A 20,724-nucleotide genomic window follows, 5' to 3' on the forward strand; every position below is an offset into this window, starting at 1 on the left:
TTAGACATCAACATACTGCTTCGTGATGACATAGCTGAGTGACACTTCCACAACAGTGGCAGTGAATCTGGAAAATCCCTTTAAGCTGATGCCTATTTTGTTGGACCAACTCAGGAAGGCTGTGCAGAGAGAATACTGGAGGTGTTAAGGATCCACACCCACCCTACCCACACCCCCACTACTACTTCCCTCCACTGAAGCACCACTAAAGACTAAGTTCATACTACAGCTGAATTTGCATCACCATGGGATTTTACTGTAATCTACTAGTAAGTAGTTCAGTTCAGTTGCTCAGTCATGTCTGACTCTTTGCAACCCCATGGGCTACAGCACACCAGGCTTCCCTGTCCATCACCAACTCCTGGAGCTTGCTCAAATTCATGTCCATCGAGTTGGTGATGCCATCCAACTGTCTCATCCGTAAGTAGTTGATAAAGTAATAATAAATCAATGATTAGCAATGACCCAAAATTGTTAAAAATTACTGAAATGCTTTTCCTACCTGATGCACCAACAGTTCGGCCACTTCTACATGATTATTAAGGGCAGCCAGATGTAAGGCAGTATAACCATCATCTTTCTTCTCATCCACAATCCACGGTCTTGGTAATTTAGACAGTAAAACACGCATTGCGCTGAAAGGCAAATTTATACTAATTTGATATTTAGTTATATATTTTATTATTTTCTTTATAAAAAAATATTCCAAAAAACTCTTAAATTCAAATGAAAATATTCCTCTTTAAAGAAAATTATGCCCTTAAGAGACAAACAGAAATTCAAAATTTCTAAATCTCAAATGCACAGCCCTTTGACATTTTAAGAGGTAAACAAATTATCACTGTTTGGAGAGTAGAATCAAAATAGAATGGGAGTGCTACAAAGGGAAATATTCTGAGAGGGAAAAAGCCCAAAGGTGAAATATACCCTAATAAGGATATCGTTTGAATCTGTGGAATCTCTTAGGTTCAATTAGAGTAGTATATAATATATAATGAAAGAGTTAATGAAGAACAATCAGGTAACAAGAGTTAATTGGGAAAAATAGTGATAATTAAGACAAATTTTATGTGGCTGGCAGATTACCATGAATTCTGTGGGATTAAAAATCTGATACATGTCATTTAGTAGTGCTAAATCTAGTTGATATCGAAACACACAAAATGGCACTCGAATATTTAAAATTTACAATATGATAACCAAATATCTCCAAAGCAAAAAAAGAGAAAGTTATCCTAAAGAGCACCAAAGATTAAACCAGGAAAGATCAGGGGAACTAATTACTGAGAAACCATGCTTTGTAAAGAAAAGGCTAGCCTACCCTCAAAAAGGAAAGTAAAATAAGAAGCAACTTTCTTACCATTCACCGGTAACTTCTCCTAACAAAGATCTTGTGTGGAAAACTCATAATTCGGGAAAAATCTAAAAATAATTTTTTTTATTTTTAAAAAATTTGGGAAAAATTTCCCTTAATATCTGTCCACTAATTGTTGTTGTTGTTTTTTTTTAAAGACTGACACCTGAGATAATGAATGGCTTCTATAAACAGTACTGGACTTGGCACAGACAACATTGATAGATGTATTAGATATTGAATGTTCCCCCATACCTAAAAAAGGCAGTAAACGCAGAAAAGCTTTTAAAATTCTGTCATTAGAGTATAAAAGGGCAAGAAGTTAACAGTAAGGTACATATTGGGATAGTTTTTCCTAAGGGGACACACAGGAGAGAAAAATCTGAAACAAATTATTTTAAACGTATGGAGAAACAGTCTGAAGATGCAGAATAAGAACGTGTGTAAAAGAAATTGTTAAGTCTCTAAATAATGAAACTAAGACCTAACGTGATACAGAACATGTTTGTTTAATGGCAGTGGTCCATGAATCCCACATAGGAAGTCCAAGACATCTGAGAACACGCTCTAAAGAACCCACGAATCTCTAAAATTGTACTCATATCTGGAAGTTTGTAGCTTTTATCAGATTTTCAAACAGGTTAATGACCCAAGGCATATTGAGAATCAAAACTTAAAAGACAGCCTTCAGTGGTTGTTACTAAAGTTAAAATCACTGTCCATGAATGACAGACTTCTTTGGAAATCTGTGGAAGGCCAGGAACCATTCCCTCCCCCAAAAATGCACATAAAAATCTTTACATATAATTTTGAGGGAATCTAAGTTCCATTCACGGACCTCATACAAAGCCGAAGATTCTTGCTTTAGTTCATTTTCAGTAATTGTAAGGACTTCCCCATTTAGTGGATTAAAATAAAATACTAGAAATTATGTAGATTTTTGACTCAAATTCTTAACGGTACATCATCATATGAAAAATAATTTGACATTTTTATTAATGTTAGTGTTAGTCATCTCTATGGGCCTATAAAGTCATATGAAGAGAGTTCTGTAAGAACTAAATGAGGGAATGTAATAAAATGTTTTAGTATAGTCTAAAGCTCTTCAATATTACAGTGTTATTACAGTTCTAAGTTTATAGACCTATGAAGTACACAATACAAATTTCCCTTTTCTCCTTCCTAAGAATTCTTCCTGTATTCTTGATTTTGGTTATTCTTATTATCATTTAACCAGCCACCCCAGTCAGAAATATGGGAATCATTCTAGACCCTCTCCTCCCTTCCCACTCCTGCATTCCCTTTGTTCTGCTGACTTTCCCTTTTAAAACTAAACTATTATTTCCTATATAGTATCTTTTATATAGACTTTCATAACCTTTCCTCTGAACATCTGTAACAGCCCCCTTCCAAATCTAGCGCTTATACCCCTTTCACACAAATCTACCCATTTCACCATTTTCACAAATTCAAAGTCATCGGCATTCAAATAAAAAAGGCTCCCTTTCACATAACTAAATCTTTTTAAGATTGGTCTTGATAAAATTTATTCTGAAATATACTTTTTGTTTTAATATGCTTTTAAAAGAATATAAGACTAAACTTACCTTATGATAACCGAATTGTAACAACAAAATCAACTCCTGATTAAATGCTCTAAGTTTTGGAGAAATACTGCAGATAGCCCGAAATCAAAATTAATGCAAAAGTCAACAGCTAGCTAGGAGTGGTCAGATTAGTTTTTGGTTTTGCCATTTTTAAATTAACTTCTAGATTTTAGACTTACAGAAAATTGTGAAGACAGTACAGAGAGTTCCTCACCCCTCCTGTTAATACTGTACATTAGGATGATACATTTGTTACCATTAAGGAACCAGTACTGACAGTTATTAACTAAAGACCATACTTCACTCCAATGTCCTTATTTAACGTACTTTCTCTACCACATTACACTTAGCTGTCGTGGCTCCTGAGGGTCCCCTTCACTGTGACAGTTTCTTAGACTTTCCTTGTTTTTGATGATGTTGACAGTGTTGAGGAGTACTCATCAGTTATTTGATAGAATGTTCCTTGCTTGTAATTTGTCTGATGTTTTCTGATGATTACAACTGGGATTATGAGTTTTGAGGAGGAAGTCTCAAAGACAGTGCCATTCCATCACATCAAGGGTGCACACTATCAGCATGACTTACCTCTCAATGTTAACCATAGCCATCTGGTTGAGGGAGCATCTGTCCACTTCCTCCACTGTAGAGTTGCTCTTTTTCTCCCTTTCTCTACTACAGACTACTACTACACTCTTTGGAAGGAAGTCACTACAGGTAGCCTACTCTTAAAAGGTGGAAAGTTATATTCTACTTCCTTGAAGATAGAGTATTCACATAAATGATCTGGAATTCTCCTATACTGGAGATTTGGGGTAGCTTAATTTTAAGAGCAATCTATAACCTTCTCATCTTAATAGGAAAGCTGCTAATTAATGTTAGTTCTTGACCTACTGCCTTCACAAAAAGCAAACAAAAACAATACAACACCTCAAGAAAAGTCAATCTTTGGGCCCAGCCTGCAGTATGAGCTAAGAGAAAGAAAAACAACAGTCTCTGGTCCCCTCCCCTTCATGTCCAGAGTAGTTCTGAATGGTCTGTCTCCTTTCCTCCTGTGGGGCAATCTGAGGACTCCACAATACAACCAACGAAGGTCAGCTGTTCCCACAGCACCTTAGCTAATTAAGAGGTTTCTGTTGTTATGCTGCAAGCACTGAGGCCCTTAGAGTTCCTGGCATAAGGATGTTACCAGTTCAATAAATCAATAATTTTACTAAGCCAACAGACTCTCACTGGTGGAGCACTGTATGAGATTTGAAGATACTTTCCCGAACGTTCAAACATTCTTCTTTATTTCTCAATCTGGTTGTTTTCCAAAAGGTTAAGGACATGGATGGTTTAAGGATAAGATCTTACTACCAGTTAAGCAGGCATTTGTGAATAGTGCCAAAGAAGCATTAAGTTCCGGAACAACTAATAGTGGTGCCGAGCGTAATCCTTGGCACATGGGAACACGCAAACGTTCGCTGAATGATGAGCAAATGAGCTCTAAGAAGCAGAGGGGACAAGCAGCTGTCTGCACTGGTATGTAACAGTCAAATGGCAATGGCTCCATTTTTAGGACCTGCCATGCTTTGCAATCTTTCTTCAGAGATGGGCAACATTTTTCCAAACAAACCATAGTAGCTAAACTGAGGAGGCCTTACATATTAGTATTACTGAATGTAAAAAAGACATTGAGATAATAGCACATATTAGGGGTTCAATAAATTCTGAATATTGAACAATCCCTCAAATATAATTTAAGCATGTTAGTACAGAATCCATAAAGGAACCTGCTAAGAAAGTTGATAAATCTCAGGCAGAAGTTCTGTAGGTCATGCTAAGAGCAAGTTAATATGTAACAGTTTGAACACATCTTTATTCAATACACACCCACCCCTATCTAAATGGATGGAGACAAGAATGCTATCTGTAATAATCATTCTAGCAAATGAATATGGACAGTTTTTATTTTCTTTCATCTATTTAAAGGGATACACAGACATGACTCAAATGTTAAATTTTAATTTTTTTGGTGTGCTTAATTTTGTTCCCCACAAACTTTTTTTTGACAGATACTGTAATTAAAAGGTTCATTAATTTAGCTTGAATTCATTTACTAGGAATTTGGTAATGCAGCAGAAATTAGCTCAAAATGACAGATATGCAATGACAATACAGGCTGCAGGAGGATTCGATCATTCTTAAAACAGGACAACTAAAAGGATCTCTTCCGCACTGTAAGCCAGGGACGCCATTCTACTCATCTTTCTTCCCTCTGTGTGCACCTAGTATGAGGTGCTCAAAGTTCACTTGAATGAAACAAAGGAAGAAACAATCAAACAAACGGTCATTTTTCTCAGCATACTGGGGCCAAGAATGCTCAATATGCCACATTCCTGGTACAGGTTCCAGTCCCCTAGAGTCCAGGCCCTAACTGCTTGCATTATTATCAACCACAGCAGCGACAGGCACAGGGGTAAATATCTAAGTCTGAAGCCAAACCACCTGGGCTCACATTCTGGTACCAGCAAACAAAAGGGCTGGTGACGTGAGCAGGGTACTTGCCTTCTATGCCTCAGTTTCCTCATCTATAAAATGTGTAAAGAATCACAAGTCCTATTTCGTAGGACTGTTATGGGGATTTTAAAGGCCTTAGAAAAGTGCCTGTCCTTTCATACACTATGTAAGTGCTTGCTTGAGAGGTGGGAAAGGAGGACTTTGACTGCTACAAAATGGTCAGGAAATATGAGGTAGTTTAAAAGTCTTCAAATTGACCTATCTTGTACTCTGAGATGCATCATCTTCTCACAATGTGTCTAAAATTACTTCAGTATCTAGAAGCATGCTTTATGTCACTGTTTTAAAACAGCCATTCAGAAATAATTAAACTGCTATGTTATAAAAAATGCTAAAGACAAAAAGGATGTCAAGGACAAATTTCCCTTGTAGGAGAATGAGCTCAGAAAACTGTTAACAGTTCTTTTTGGTTCTTAACTGAATCGATGGATATGAGAGTTGGACTATAAAGAAAGCTGGCTGCTGAAGAATTGATGCTTCTGAACTGTGGTGTTGGAGAAGACTCTTGAGAGACCCCTGGACTGCAAGGAGATCCAACCAGTCCATCCTAAAGGAAATCAGTCCTGAATATTCACTGGAAGGACTGATGCTCAAGCTGAAACTCCAATACTTTGGATACCTCCTGCAAAGAACTGACTCATTGGAAAAGACCCTGATATGAGAAAGATTGAAGGCAGGAGAAGGGGACAACAGAGGATGAGATGGTTGGATGGCACCACCGACTCAGTGGACATAAGTTTGAATAAACTCCGGGAGTTGGTGATGGACAGGGAAGCCTGGCGTGTTGCAGTCCATGGGGTCGCAGAGTCACACATGACTGAACAACTGAACTGAACTAAATCAATACTTAAGAGACTATATATGAATTAAGAACAAGGTATAGTTGGTTTTTCCTAGGCATTCTTAGGTTTGTTAGATCTTAAATTGTACCGCCATAGGTTTGCGGAATTTGATGTTAAATTTTTTTTTCTCCTTGGTTAAAAAACAAACCTCAATATTAAAATTTATGGTGATATGCTATTAAAGTTTAGAACAAAAGTATTTTTCCCCTATAACATGTGTTATGTGACAAAGTTACAGAAGGGCTTCCCTGATGGCTCAGCAGTAAAGAATTCATCTGCAATACAGGAGACACGGGTTCGATCCCTGGGTCAGGGACTTTGTGACTGAACAGCAACAAGAAATTACAGAAAGGTTAGTGACTATTTTGAGTCTGTAATAAAGTGTGAAATGATCATGCCTAAATGCTATCTCAGAAAAGTAAAGTGGAACAGCAATGTAGAAAGGAGGAAAAAACCACTTCACATTTGAAAATAAAGTAGAATTTAATTAATGCATTATAACAGTTATATAACTACAAAGTTTCAATAGAAAAGTAACACAATTACTAAAAAGCATTCCAGACCCTGTTTCTCACCTAAGCACTACTAAAAAATTTATTAAAAGTGACACTGAATTAAAAGTTTTTTTTTAATTTAAAAGTTTTAAGTAGCACTTCCAAGATTTCATTTACACATTCCTCCTTTCCTCCTGAGTGATCTCTTCACCTTCAATATATTGGTTCTACTTACTCTTTCTACATATTTTTCCATTCAATTATTATTTATTAAATTTAAAAAGAATGTATAGCAACAACGAGCTCTAAAGGTAACACTACAAAATCCCTTCAGGCCTTGAGCTATGTAAAATATCATTATCCTGATTTTTTTGTTTACTGATTTAAAAAAACAGGTTATGAAATATATTTTGGCAGCACAGCGACTTTACTTGTTCCATATCTGTCCAAAGCCTGTCTTGCTACTAGCCAGGATAATATTTTTTCTCTTTCCTTTTTTCGCTGCAGTGCTTCTAAGTATAGTGGCAGCCGCATCAGGCTTTCCTAGCCTCAGCGCAAGCTCAGTATAAATCTGGGATGTGTAAGTGGAAACATGAGAGACCGCTTTATTTGGCAGTGCTTTGAAAAAAAAAAAAAATGCAGGACAAATGGCAAGGCAGTGTTTGGACCACAGGATGAACAATCAATAGGCAGAAAGCAAGATAGAGGCTTCCTCAGCTTTTGGATCGACAATCGACAGCTGAGAGACTATTTTTTGCTATGGTTGACTAAATATGGTCAGGGAAGAGAGAGGCACAAGAGAGCCTGTTTGCCTGGGAGTGCATGTTTCAAATGCTTAGCTGCCTATAAAGCTGAACAGTTCAGCCTGTGGCCACTGAGGGAAGAATATAAGTTAACCTCTGTAGTGACCATGTGGAAGTCCCGACCTTGCTTGCAGACTTGACCTCTGGATTTGACAAGGTAGCGTCAATACAGATCTACCATCTAATCCTGGCAACTAAAAACAAACAAACAAAAATTCCACAGCAAGAAAGATGCAGAATTATTTCCTGAGAAGTCAGAAGACCCCAATGTCCTCTGGTGGGCAAAGGAAACAGGGTGAATGTTTACAGTTATTTGGTGGGGGGGAGTGAGGTGTGTTTTGGTTTTTGCTGGGTTTGTGTGTGTGTGTGTGTGTGTGTGTGTGTGTGTGTGTGTGTGTGTCTTTTTTAGTTTGTAAAAGTAACCTCCTCTACAACTTTTTCCCCATTTCTGAAGCATTCCATCTGAGCAATTAGTGAGGTGCATTTTCTTGGCCGTTGAAGCAACCTTTCCCCGTTGCTTCACTTTCTATACACCAGAGACAAGGTACTCATATCCATTCAACACCAGTAACAGGACATTCCAAATCAAATGGCCAATGCTGACTCAATTTTATTGAAATGTTTTTTTTTTTCCCTTAAGCATAAGGAAAGGGAGAGGGAAAAGATGGCTGATATACTTTGTTTGTTCACTTGTTTTTCAAATTTATCTTAAAAGGTGGGGTCCTGTGTTCACTGACACTTCCCCTTTACTTCCCCCGGCTCATGAAAAGAAGCGCTGATTCAGCAAATAGAGTGAAGAGCCGATCAAGATGAGATGGCTGCTGCTGGCGTGACTCTCTGGGTCATTCTCTCTCTCCCTGCTCATGACACTAAGCTCACAGGTAACACAGCACCACAGGACAGTACTTTAATGAAGGCTTATGGTTTTCTGCATGCTTACCTATTATCGACTCAATACATGCTTTTATTGTTAAATTCTACCTGGGCAAAGCCGTTTCACAGTTCAAGCAGAGACCTTATGCAGTGTAAAAAGGAATGCTGTTCAAATATCATGACAGATGATTCAATGTCAAACCTGTACAAGTCCATTCCTGTCTTTTATATTTTTAAAGAGTCAGTCTTTACTGTTTCAGATTAAGTGGTGATTCTGTATCCCTAGGAAATGGCCACCTGCCTTCAGAGCATACTATCTTTTAAAAACTATTAACTCTTTCAAGGTTTAGTCAACCAAGAAACTTGGAGATCACAAAATGCTTTTTAATGCTTCCTCTGATAGCTGGGCACAAAATTAAACCAGAATACGGATGGTGAAATTCAAATGCTGCGTTGCTGAAACTGCTGTAGTACTGGGCCATCTCCCGCTACGTGGTCCTCTGCTCTCTGTGAGCTACACTCACTTCTTACAACGGGCTGCAGGAATTCTACTTTCCGTGTCTTTTACACCCCCTCCTCTCTCAGATCTGAAATTTTCTTATGGTCTTCTTATAAATTAACTTCTTAATGCCACAATAATAAAAGGCAACTCACCAACTATAATTTGTTTTCATGCTAAACGATCAAGTTAAAACCCAACTGCTCAGTAGCCAATACCTTCCAGTTCTTTTAAGTGTGACTTTGGAAAACTTGATTGTTCTGGTACTTATCCTTCATATTGACAAAAAAAAAAAAAAAAAAATCAAAGTATCAGAACCACTCAACTCACCAAAATTAGATATTAATTCTTTTATCTAAATTTATATTTAACCCAGACAGGATCACCAAACTGCAAAACTCAGGTAAGTAATAACAAAGGAACAACACAGAGGTTTTCAAATGATCATGAGTTCTTATCTGTGACCTTAAAAACAAAACTAACAAAAAAAATTATCATTAAAAAAAATTCAGTTCATTCATACTCTAAAAAGATCCAGTTTTTCTCCCTGTTTTTTCAAGTTTAGAATCAACATCAGAAGTAGTACTAATTGGTTAATTATTAAGTCTTTAATAAGATATCTTGCTGGTAAAAAGTACATGCACCAAATTAATTATTGTCTACTTGTAGGTTCTAGAAGCAAACTACAAAATAAGAAGAAATTTGCTCTGAAGACTATGAAGAAACACTAGGCTGATCTTACCAATTTCTGAAATACACTCTGTAAATCCCCACTGATTCAATGGATCTCTCTCAAAAAGAACCAAACCAGGACAAAGTTCAACAGATAACTGGTCAATGTTTAGAAGTGTATGTCCACCAAGAACAAGGAACCATAAACAGCACTAATGCCATGCCTCAGGTAAATGTTATAAAGTTTAGTCTTTGATATTCTCTGCAAACAATCTACCACTGCTCTCCATCAGTAAGCTGAAAGTTTTACTAAAAAATGGGAAAATAAAACATTTCATGTTTTTACAGCTAACAACTTAGTAATACCTACTCAGAGTACATACTTCTTTATGTACCCATATGAACATACAATGCTATGGAATGTAAAGAAGTATGTATTTTTGGTAGGCAATAAACCACCAAGAGGAAACTAGACTGCAGCTATGTGAATGACCTTCGTATGTTAAATTAACCTATCAAAGAGATGACCTTTGGCATTACTAACACCAGAAAATGTACCTATTTCTTTCAGATGGAAACTAAATGTTGCTGATTTATATTTCATGAGGAAAAAAGTTCTTCTGAAGTAGATTTAAAATTAACATGGAATTCCTTTTAAATCCTTTAAGTTTAAAGCATACGACATTCTACATTTTTAAATTAAGTACTCACATGATTAAAATTTGAATACAAAAGAGAAAACAGCGATACTAGTACAAAAAAATGATACACATGACCCATTTTCTGTCTCCACAATTTAATTTTAATTTAAATGTATCATATTAGAAGGGCTGACATTTAACAAAAGCTGACTTCATTTGCATTTCAACAGCTATTCTTCATATTTTGATATGAAGAATAAGTATAATTAACAATGTAATTATAATTTAACAATATTGTAAGAATTCCTGAGCAAGTTTTGGTGTTTTAAGTTTTCTTTCTCAAAGCTACAGACATAGTTATAATTTTAAAAGACTATCTTTCAAGTAAAATTCTACTCTCAAAGAAAAAAAGTGGTCCCTGTCCTTCTCCCTAATCCAGTTTCCACTTTCAATGCTATGTAAGTACTTAGTTTAAATCAAGACATACAATTTATTCAAGAAAAATGATAAAATTCTGGGAAATAGGTATAAATCAATAGGGCACACTGGTCACAGACTGCCAAATATTAAAATAAATTTATTTATTACCTATACTATCCTTGAATTTGCTTTCTCCAAAGAGGGCACATAAAATGAAACACTACAATCATGAAACCAATGTATCCAGAAAGAATAACCATCTTTTATTGGTACTAGGCAAATACAATTCAATTTTTTATAAACATGATAGCCTACCATTTATAGTATGCTAGAGATATTAAAATACATTTTGTATTTTATGTAAAATTTATTTTGTACAATATATACTTATATTGATAAATATTATAAATGATAAAGCTCTTAGCAACAATTTATTAGTATCTATTTTAAGCTACTATAATAGATTTAGAAAATAAATATTAATATTCATATATTCTAATCATTTCTTTTGATTAGAGTATTCAGACATATGTCATCACATGTCTAAATTTTTTGTCACAGTTGAGTAGAAATGGCCATAAGGTTATCCATGAATTGTTAATTTTGTTTAATAAGACAACTAGATAATTGTCAAAAGGTGATGTTCATTTAATCAGATTAAAAAGGAGAGAATGACTTACATACAAGCATAGAAGTTATAGAATATTTATTGTAAATTACAAAAGTTCATTAATTTTAAAATTTTACATTTTCAAAGAAAAAAAAATCAGTTCAAAGCTTAACTCACTCAAGAATAGACCTTCATCCTGATTATCCACAAAAAGGATGGCAAAGCTTCATATTCCATTCATTAAGTTTAACTACACACGCCCTAAACATTAAAAACTGACAATATACACCTCAAAAATAGAGGTTCCTCTATGAAACTACTCAAAGGGTATTACTATATCTACGCTTTATAATAAGCAATTATATTCACCATTCTATGGGTATAAAAGTTTTTAATAATTATTTTAAAACATTCCAGCAACTAAGAATCTTGTTGCTACAATATTAAGAGCTTACAAACCTTAGAAAATGACAGTATCTATTATTCATTTGAAAAAGTATAATTATACACTGATCCTAGTGCTTGCAAGTTAAACTTAACATATCTAAGAGTATTTTCAATCACTCTAAAATGTCACATCTATCACTTAGATCAGCTGTTCATTTTTAACTGAGTACATATTAAACTCTGGGCATCTGCTGACACTGTTGTAACTCAAACATTTCAACTGTCTCTCTGACAGGGATAACAGATGCTGACATTATCAAATGCTGTACTATTTTTTTTCCCCCGGCCTCTCTTGCCCCGATATGGCCAGTATATGAAACTGAACTGCCATCCAAAGCACACTTGAGCAACTGGATCTGCTAAACAGCTCCCATAGAACTAGTAAAAATAGAAGTCAGTTTTATTGCTATCTTCAGCACTTAAGTCCAGGCAATTTAACACCTGTTTCTTTTCTATTAGAATAAATGATGGAAATAATTGTAGTTACATTAATTTCACCAGCAGCATGATACCCTTCAGCCAACAGATGCGGGATATACTTAATACGAGAAGTGTTTGAATATTGCCTGAATTAGTGTTGACCTTCTCCCAGTTTGGTTCAAAACACGTAACTATTTCTTTACTGTTTATATTTCAGTGAGAGCACTTACCTTACAGGCAAACTATAACTGTTCAAAGTTTTTAAAAGTTATTAAAAAGTTATTTTAAAAGTTTTAAAAAGGTATTTTCAGAAGACATCCCTTCTCAATATTGCAATTCCCTTTTAACAAAAACTTGCTGTACTGAGTTTTAACGATAATTTCCATACTCAAATTCATGATTATTGTTAACCACAATGTATTATTAAGCAGATAATGAGAAGTAACCAGGCAATCTGTACCCGAAATGACAGAGAATTCAGTCAAGGAACTAGACTTTTAAAAGAGTTCAATTATTAACCTATGGTTAGGGACACTACATAAGCAAAAAGAAAGAAAAATAAGCTATCATGCATGGCAGTTCCTTCAACACAAGTCTAAGCAATACACTGAATCCACGTGTGATCTATTTATAAACCAAAGGGTACCAGAGGTACTTTTCTTAAGGCCATTCATCCCTCCCCGCCGTCAGCAACTTGCTGTTTGTTAGTCCTTAAGAATTATGCTAAAAAAAGAAGTGGCGGTAGGAAAGTGTGACTGACTAGCAGTATTTTTCCCTAACCTATTTCACCTGCTTATTTGGTTTACTGCTCAAAGATAAACAGAAAACATTACTCTGATACACATCAAGGTCTATATGCTCTTTTTAAATGGTGCTGGTTTTGAAATAGGTCACTGTCTATATTTAAGAATTCAGCAAAGGTGTTAAAAATAAAGATGTACATTGATAACTCCTTAATGCACTACCAACGTGCTAAAGGGTAAAGACTTCTGCACGACTGGAGTGGGAAACACGAAAAGTGCCTTCAGAAAATAGTTTTACAGTCCATGGCTGAAACACTGATACGAGATTCTCTTAACATTTGAGGAAGGACCATAATCATAATTTTACAAATAAAAAAATTTCAGCTGTTTTAGGTCCCCAGCTAGCAGCACGGCAATGCTTTGCTAGAGCTGGTAAAATGGAACCAAATCGCCTCTTCAATGGATTTGGTCCCCTTCAACCAGCTGTAGCTATGCATTGATTACTACAGGACAGCCAGCGTTTTCATTTATCATTATTAATCACATGTCAACTGATTTCAACTTACTTATTCAGATTATGGTTTAAATCAAATAATTTGTAACTGTTAATTCTACTTGAAAGAGCTATAATAGTATATGATGTTAATAAACAGTTTGGTGAAAAACTGTGTGAATGATATAAGGCTTTCAAATAAAATTATTTTATTCATTTATGGTCTCTGTATTAAATTTCTTGTCCTTCAGAAATGAAATGATATTGAAATGCAGACTGTGCCACAAAATTTTAAAAAAACCAAAACTTCTTTCAAAGGAAGAAAATATCTGAGAAGGTCACCTGAAACCCTAACAGGAATGCCACAGTGTGGACATGCACTATTTTAAATTAAAGAAAGGCGTAACATTATATGGGTTTCCCTGGTGGCTCAGCTGGTAAAGAATCTGCCTACAACGAGGGAGACTTGGGTTTGACTGGGTTGGGAAGATCCCCTGGAGAAGGGAAAAGCTACCCACTCCAGTATTCTGGCCTGGAGAATTCCATGGACTGGATAGTCCGTGGGGTCACAAAGAGTCGAACACAAGTGAGTGACGTTCACTTCACTTCATAACATTATATAAAACAAAACTGCAGAAATGCTGAGTCACTACCTTTCATATGATTAGCAATTAATTGACTGCTATTTATCAGAACATTGACAGGTAAGGTGGAAAAGGAGACAATGACACTGCAGAGCATTTGGCAGACAGACTTAAATAGTAAGTATGTAATTCTTCTGATACTGAACCAAAAGACTTTAATCCTCAAAAAAGGAACAAAATACTAAGCATTGCTACCTTTTACTTATATAGATATTTCAACTCTCCAAACCTGTTTCCTCAGTTGTAAAATGAGAAGACCTTTTTTCTCTTAATTCTGAGTTTCAGTGGTTTCTTTTGTCTTACGACATCACTGGTTAGTACCAGGAAAGAAAAGTCAAAAATTTTAATAAGAAATCTGATATTAAAAAAAACTCAACATAACCCAGCTTACAATTACAACAAATAAATAACTTGCATCATCTTCTCATACTCCTTCATGTTCAATTAAAATCATCCTTTATCTGGCAATCTACAGTCACAACTGCATAAAATGTCTTGAGCAAATAGGAATTAAAAGTCATATACCTTTAACTAAAGCACCACTTTGTTGTAGAATGAAAGTGTTTATTTTTTTCTCTTTTTTTATGTCACCTGACACCAATTATCTGGTTGGAGGAGTTCTCAGGAATTAAAGAAACAGAAGTAGTATTTTTTCCCCCTCCTTGGTTTAACATTATTAAATATACTAGCCTGCTCTCAATGTGCTCAATAAAGTTAAACAATTCAAAATATTTAAAAGTTACTCATCTCCTACTAAACACTTTAGTTTTTAATCTACCTTAAACTTTACAACTTAAAAATATTATATAACCTAAATTAAATTCCCCCAAGAAAATCTTTTTGCCAATTCTAACTTGAAATACTTGCTCTGTATGAACTCCTGACAATTTCTCTACAGAATTTTTATTTTAATTGATTATATACTCTTGTGATATCTAACACTGTCTTGTCAAATGAAGACTAACATGTATTGAGTCCTCACCTATAGTCAAGGCATTATGGGAGACACACAAATATTTGTGCCCAAAATTTTAACAGAAAGAAACATAAAAATGCACATACTAAGGGACAGCACAAAGAAGATAACTGCAGAAAACAAGAACACAGAACAAGGAAGTATAGAGCAAACAGAAAATAATTTCAAAGATGAAATCTAAGACTTCAGGGAGAAAGTCGGTTAAGGGGATCTTAAAGAAAGAAAGTGCTTAATCAGTGAAGGAAAAGAGCAGAAACTTTTAGGGAGAGAGAGTAGTACAGTATAGCTGAAGGTCAAGGTGGGCAGAGAGATTTTAATTAGTGGGCTATAAACTTAAAAGACAGGCTCATGACACACAAGTCAGCTTGATGTATTGGTATACTCTTGGTTAAATCATTCACTGTCCATGTGTTCCAGCCTTACCTCACAGCCCAAAATACAGAGGAAATAATATAAGGCAGCTAAGATCAAATGATTCTAAAGTCAAATAGACCATGCTCAAGTACCAGCTGTTCCACTAGGCAGCTGCATGATCTTGAATACAAGTATTGAAAAACTTCATTTCTTTATAAGCCTCATATTCTTCATCTATAAAATTAGGATATTAACACCTGCTTCCTGCTTCAAAAAGCTGTTCAAGGGATTAAATGAGATAATGCATGTTAACTACTTGCACGTGGTAAATCTGTCATCACCACCTTTTATTTAAAAGGCAGGGAACAGATATACTATTTTCTCTCCTTTACAGTGTCAACATTAAATATTTGAAGTGTTCAAATATTGTAATTTGAAAAAAACAAATCAAGACATAACCTAAAATATGGCCATTTATTTCATCCTAGATTATATACCTATTGTTACAGTACCAATAGTCAACTTGAATAAACTCCTTTTGTTCTCTGTGCTCACCCTCTAGTGGCGATCTTAAGAAGCTAAAAAAAAACAGCAAAAAATTATTGTAAAAGGAAACATGATGTAAAAATGCAATAGGGAACCAAAGAATAAGAAATCATGGTGTCTACAGTTAATAATATTGAATTGTATATCTGAAAGCTGCTGAGCTAATCTTAAAACTTATCATAAGAAAAAAATTCGGAACTATGCATGGTGATGGATGTTAACTAGACAGATTGTGGCAATCACTTCACAATATATACAAATATCAAATCACTATTTTTAACACATGATATTAATATAATAAAGTGAAGTGAATGAAGGTCACTTAGTCTCGTCCGACTCTTTGCGACCCCATGGACTACACAGTCCATGGAATCCTCTAGGCCAGAGTACTGGAGTGGGTAGCCGTTACCTTCTCCAGGGGATCTTCCCAACCTAGGGATCGAACCCAGGTCTCCCACATTGCAGGTGCATTCTTTACTAGCTGAGCCACAAGGGACATTAATATAGTATCATATGTCAATTACATCTCAAATTTTTTAATTTAAAATTTTTAAATTATCAAAATAAACTTCCAAGTAAACATCTTCCTCAGTCAATACACGTAGCTTGATTCAACTATAAACACAAGACACCTAATGAAGGATTTTCTTTTTTTACAGTTTATTTATTATTATTATTACTATTATTATAATTATTGTTTTGGGGCCTCGCCACGAGGTAGTTCCCCAACCAGAAGCTGAACCCAGGCCCTTAGCAGTTAGAGCACAGAGTACGAACCATTAGATCCCAGGGGAATTCTCCAGAATTTTCCAAAATGCTTCTCAAGGTAAAATTGTTCCAAAAAATTCATTTACAGAAAGTTCTACGTTAAGCAAAGCTAAGCATTTTTCTTTTCTGTGAGACTCTGCAGATCCTTTATGAATTTTATGACTTCCCAAAAGTCTTTCTCAAACTTCACCAACAAGCACTTTTTTCAGTAGACTACCTATTACCCTAACAATGGTTAGAAGACATCTGTACTAGAAGTTTATAGTTAATTATATTATCAATAAAAAATTAGGTAACTTAAAAGTGTTTTAGTCAAAAGTTTAAAAAAAATAATTACCATGCAAATAGACAATTTGGAATAAAGAAAAAAAAAAAAACAGATAACATGAGGTTTTGGTAAGAGGATGCCTGAGAATGATCTTGAAGACACATAAATCTCCAGGTGGAATGCGTTTTAATTAAACCTTTAGAATACAAGCAAGTCTTCCTGATATTTTATACCCATATTTAACATATATTTAAATAGTCATTTCATGATACTTGTATTAGTTTAACAAAAAAAACCATATAAAACTAATCTATTTTAATGAAGACATAATTTCCTCAGATTTTAAAACGATTTAAAATATTAAAATAAGCCAAAATCACTTCCTTATAAGCATCAGAAAAAGAGAGCCCGCAACAGAAAACTATTTTTAAATTGCATAGGAAACAGTAAAAGGTGACATCTTTACCTGGGGTTTCCTCTCAGTGCAGCATGATGTAGAGCATTAAACCCATTGTTGTTCGTGATGGTAACATCTGCTCCAGCTTCTAGAAGAACTGCCAGGATGTCATCACGTTTCTTACTTATTGCATCATGAAGAGGAGTATCGCCTTCAGAATCCTTTATTTTTTCAAAGTTTTAAGAGATGTCATTAGCTCTTCTTCAATTAATTATTATATGTAAAGTTAATTCTTATAATGATCTACTAAGCAAAGAAAAACAGAAGCCATATCCAACAACCAGTAATAAAACATGCTGTGTGTTAAATTTCAAAATGCAGGCAAGAAATACTAGCCTCACTATAGTAAAGAAATCTCTAGTCAATCTAGATGGACAATACAATAAACATGCTACAGTTTTCCAAAGAAAATAAAAAATAAAGCAAGGACGTATCCTCAAATACAATTAAAATTTTAATGAGATAGAAAAGCTAACCCCCACCCAACTCATTAGCTTACAATGGGCCGCTATACCACACTCCTACCATTAACAGTTACACCCTAAAATTCCATACCTATTATAAAATCAATCCTAAAACTCCATATATATTTTCTAAATCAGAAAATCTTCCAAGACTAGATCAAGGACTAGACCAACAATCTAACATAAACTAAGCTACAATTAAAATAATTTAGACTCCTCTGAAGTAACTATTATGAATTGCTGAAGCTCACTGTCATGATCAATAAAGTTAAATCAACTCCTAGCTGATATTTTTACAAGTCCCCATCACCAACTCCCCCCATACAAAATCAATTTACTGACACTTTCTTAACAAAGGCTTTTCTAAGAAAGAATAGCTGCCAATTTTATGGCATGCTATGGCACCCCACTCCAGTACTCTTGCCTGGAAAATCCCATGGGCGGAGGAGCCTAATAGGCTGCAGTCCATGGGGTTGCTAAAAGTCGGACACGACTGAGCGACTTCACTTTCACTTTTCACCTTCATGCATTGGAGAAGGAAATGGCAACCCACTCCAGTGTTCTTGCCTGGAGAATCCCAGGGACGGGGGAGCCTGGTGGGCTGCCATCTACGGGGTCGCACAGAGTCAGACACGACTGAAGTGACTTAGCAGCAGCAGCATACCTTTGGAATCATTCACTATGACTGATCATACAGAAAGGACTGATAACAGAGGAATGCTTGCCACACAAACTAGTATGGCCATTTAAAAGAATCCTGGAAATACCTGCACAAATATAATTCTTTAATGGTTTTACCTGAAGACTGGGATGACAGCCAAAGTCCAGTAACGTCTTCACCACCTGAAGGTGACCTTTATTGACAGCAATATGAAGCGGTGTCTGCCTGCGCTTGTTTCTAGCGTTCAGATCAGCACTGCCCCGGTGCAGCACTTCTATAACAGCTCCTTCATCTCCAAAAGCGGCATGGTGAACTGCTCTATCGCCATCTTTATCCTAAACAGCAGCATTAAGTCTCAGTCAGTGAATGTTGCAGAAAGAAAAAAAAAAAGTGATGCTACTATAATAATTCATCAAGAACCAGATTAATGTAAGAAAAGGAAACAGAGTGGAGCCAACAAGATAACTAGAAATTCATTTGACTAGTGATTAGCTCCAAAGATAAATTATGACCTGGATCATTATATCATGCACACATGTACTAGACCAACAGTTACATCAGAAGTAGTCTGATTCTTCAGTACTCCTAAATTACCAGCCATGATGGTAAGCCAACATTAGAAAAATGTTAGATCACAACTATATATGAAGTTTTTTCATCAAAAAAATCTTACACAGACTTCTTAATAACACAGAAATTATACTAACAGTTGAGTAATTAAAAAAAAAAGAAGGAAGAATGCCGAACAGTATGATCTCAACCAGCTTTAAGGGGGAGAAATACATCCTCATGTTAACACTGGTTATCTCTAGCTGATGAGCATACACTTTTCTATATATTCAAGAACAGAAAAAAATTATTAAGCACTTCATCTAAAGATAAAAATGAAACACAAACAAGTATAATTCTATACATCCAAACCACCAAAACTATTTCAGAGGGATCCAGTAGGTATGCCTCACCTAATGTTAGCATATTTCTGAGAAGATGAAAGATAGAAAAGGACCCAATTACTTAAATGTTTCTCAAATGTAAGAGACTGCTTTTTTTTTAAATATGCTTGTACTAAAAAAAAAAAAAAAAAAATGCTTGTACTGAACCATAAAGATAATATACATAGTCCATACCAAAAAGAGTCTCACTGTTAGATGCAGATGGAAAAGGATATTATAAGGGTACTGCTTTATTCCATACACATCTCAAATATTAACACTCAAGTAAGCAGACTCTCAGACTTTCTCCAACCCACGATAGCCCCTGGGAGACTCTATAGTTTTGGCAAGTGGTTTGAAAATCCATATTGCACTTGGGCTTCTGAACTAGTTTCCAAAGATAATGCAGATAAATATCACCATGGTTAAATACATTTAAACAAATGAATACGACAGTTGCTGAATTCAAAATAAGTTTTTGGTCTTTGCGTATTTTCTCAAATAGATGCTAAAAGTAAAACTGCTCAAACAGGAGTCCACAATGGCTTGACAATCATTCTTAAAAGGCCAAGAAACCACAATTCAGAAATTCAGAATTCAGAAATTCTCCTCTACTAATATTCCAGCAGAACAAGGTTAGGAGTCTTTGTTACTTCTCAACCTTAAGCCAAAAGGAACTAGCAAACCACTACAGGAAAGAGTAAGGACTGAACTCGTGTGCCTCTCAGCAGTATTGTATCTAAAATTCCAGGGAAAAACAAGCTTCTTAAAAAAAAAAAAATTATGTTTGTGTGTGTATATTGTTAACTTCTCTAGTAACACATGTCAGTATTTCATAATCTTAGATTTAAGATCTTCCTCACTTCCAGTCTAGATTCATTTTCTGTTATAATTTTTAAGCCTATCTAGTGGTACTCCTTCCATTAGAAATGAGAACATCCACTGACACTCACTGAATAAAGATAGGAACTATTTATGAAATGTACTATATATTAATGACTGTTAGAGAACTGCTACAAAAACACTTTAATGCAGGTTCCAACAACAATTTGCTTATGTTCAAAAAAAATAATACCTAAAAAATTAAAACCCAAATATATTTGTCAAAGGGAAATACATAAGGAAAATGTAAAGATTTTGGAAAATACATACACGCACTAGAAAACAATTAATTTCC

General features: G+C 35.2%; 1 protein-coding gene and 1 long non-coding RNA gene across 2 annotated transcripts in view; one reads left to right on the plus strand and one right to left on the minus strand.

Moving 5' to 3' along the window:
• MIB1 (mindbomb E3 ubiquitin protein ligase 1) overlaps positions 1-20,724 on the minus strand; it is a 95,118-nt gene that overhangs the window by 23,893 nt on the left and 50,501 nt on the right. Inside the window, exons 11-13 of the mRNA XM_027526061.1 lie at positions 18,753-18,950; positions 17,500-17,651; positions 503-635 (exon numbers count right to left, since the gene is read on the minus strand). Coding sequence (XP_027381862.1) covers positions 503-635; positions 17,500-17,651; positions 18,753-18,950 — 483 coding nt within the window. The remainder of the gene's footprint in view (positions 1-502; positions 636-17,499; positions 17,652-18,752; positions 18,951-20,724) is intronic.
• Positions 7,408-13,695, plus strand: LOC113882877. Its single transcript, XR_003508463.1, has 3 exons — positions 7,408-7,816; positions 8,375-8,540; positions 9,701-13,695. It is a non-coding gene; the product is annotated as an uncharacterized LOC113882877 (long non-coding RNA).

Source organism: Bos indicus x Bos taurus, chromosome 24 (assembly GCF_003369695.1).
Source record: "Bos indicus x Bos taurus breed Angus x Brahman F1 hybrid chromosome 24, Bos_hybrid_MaternalHap_v2.0, whole genome shotgun sequence".
Classification (NCBI taxonomy): Eukaryota; Metazoa; Chordata; class Mammalia; order Artiodactyla; family Bovidae; genus Bos; species Bos indicus x Bos taurus.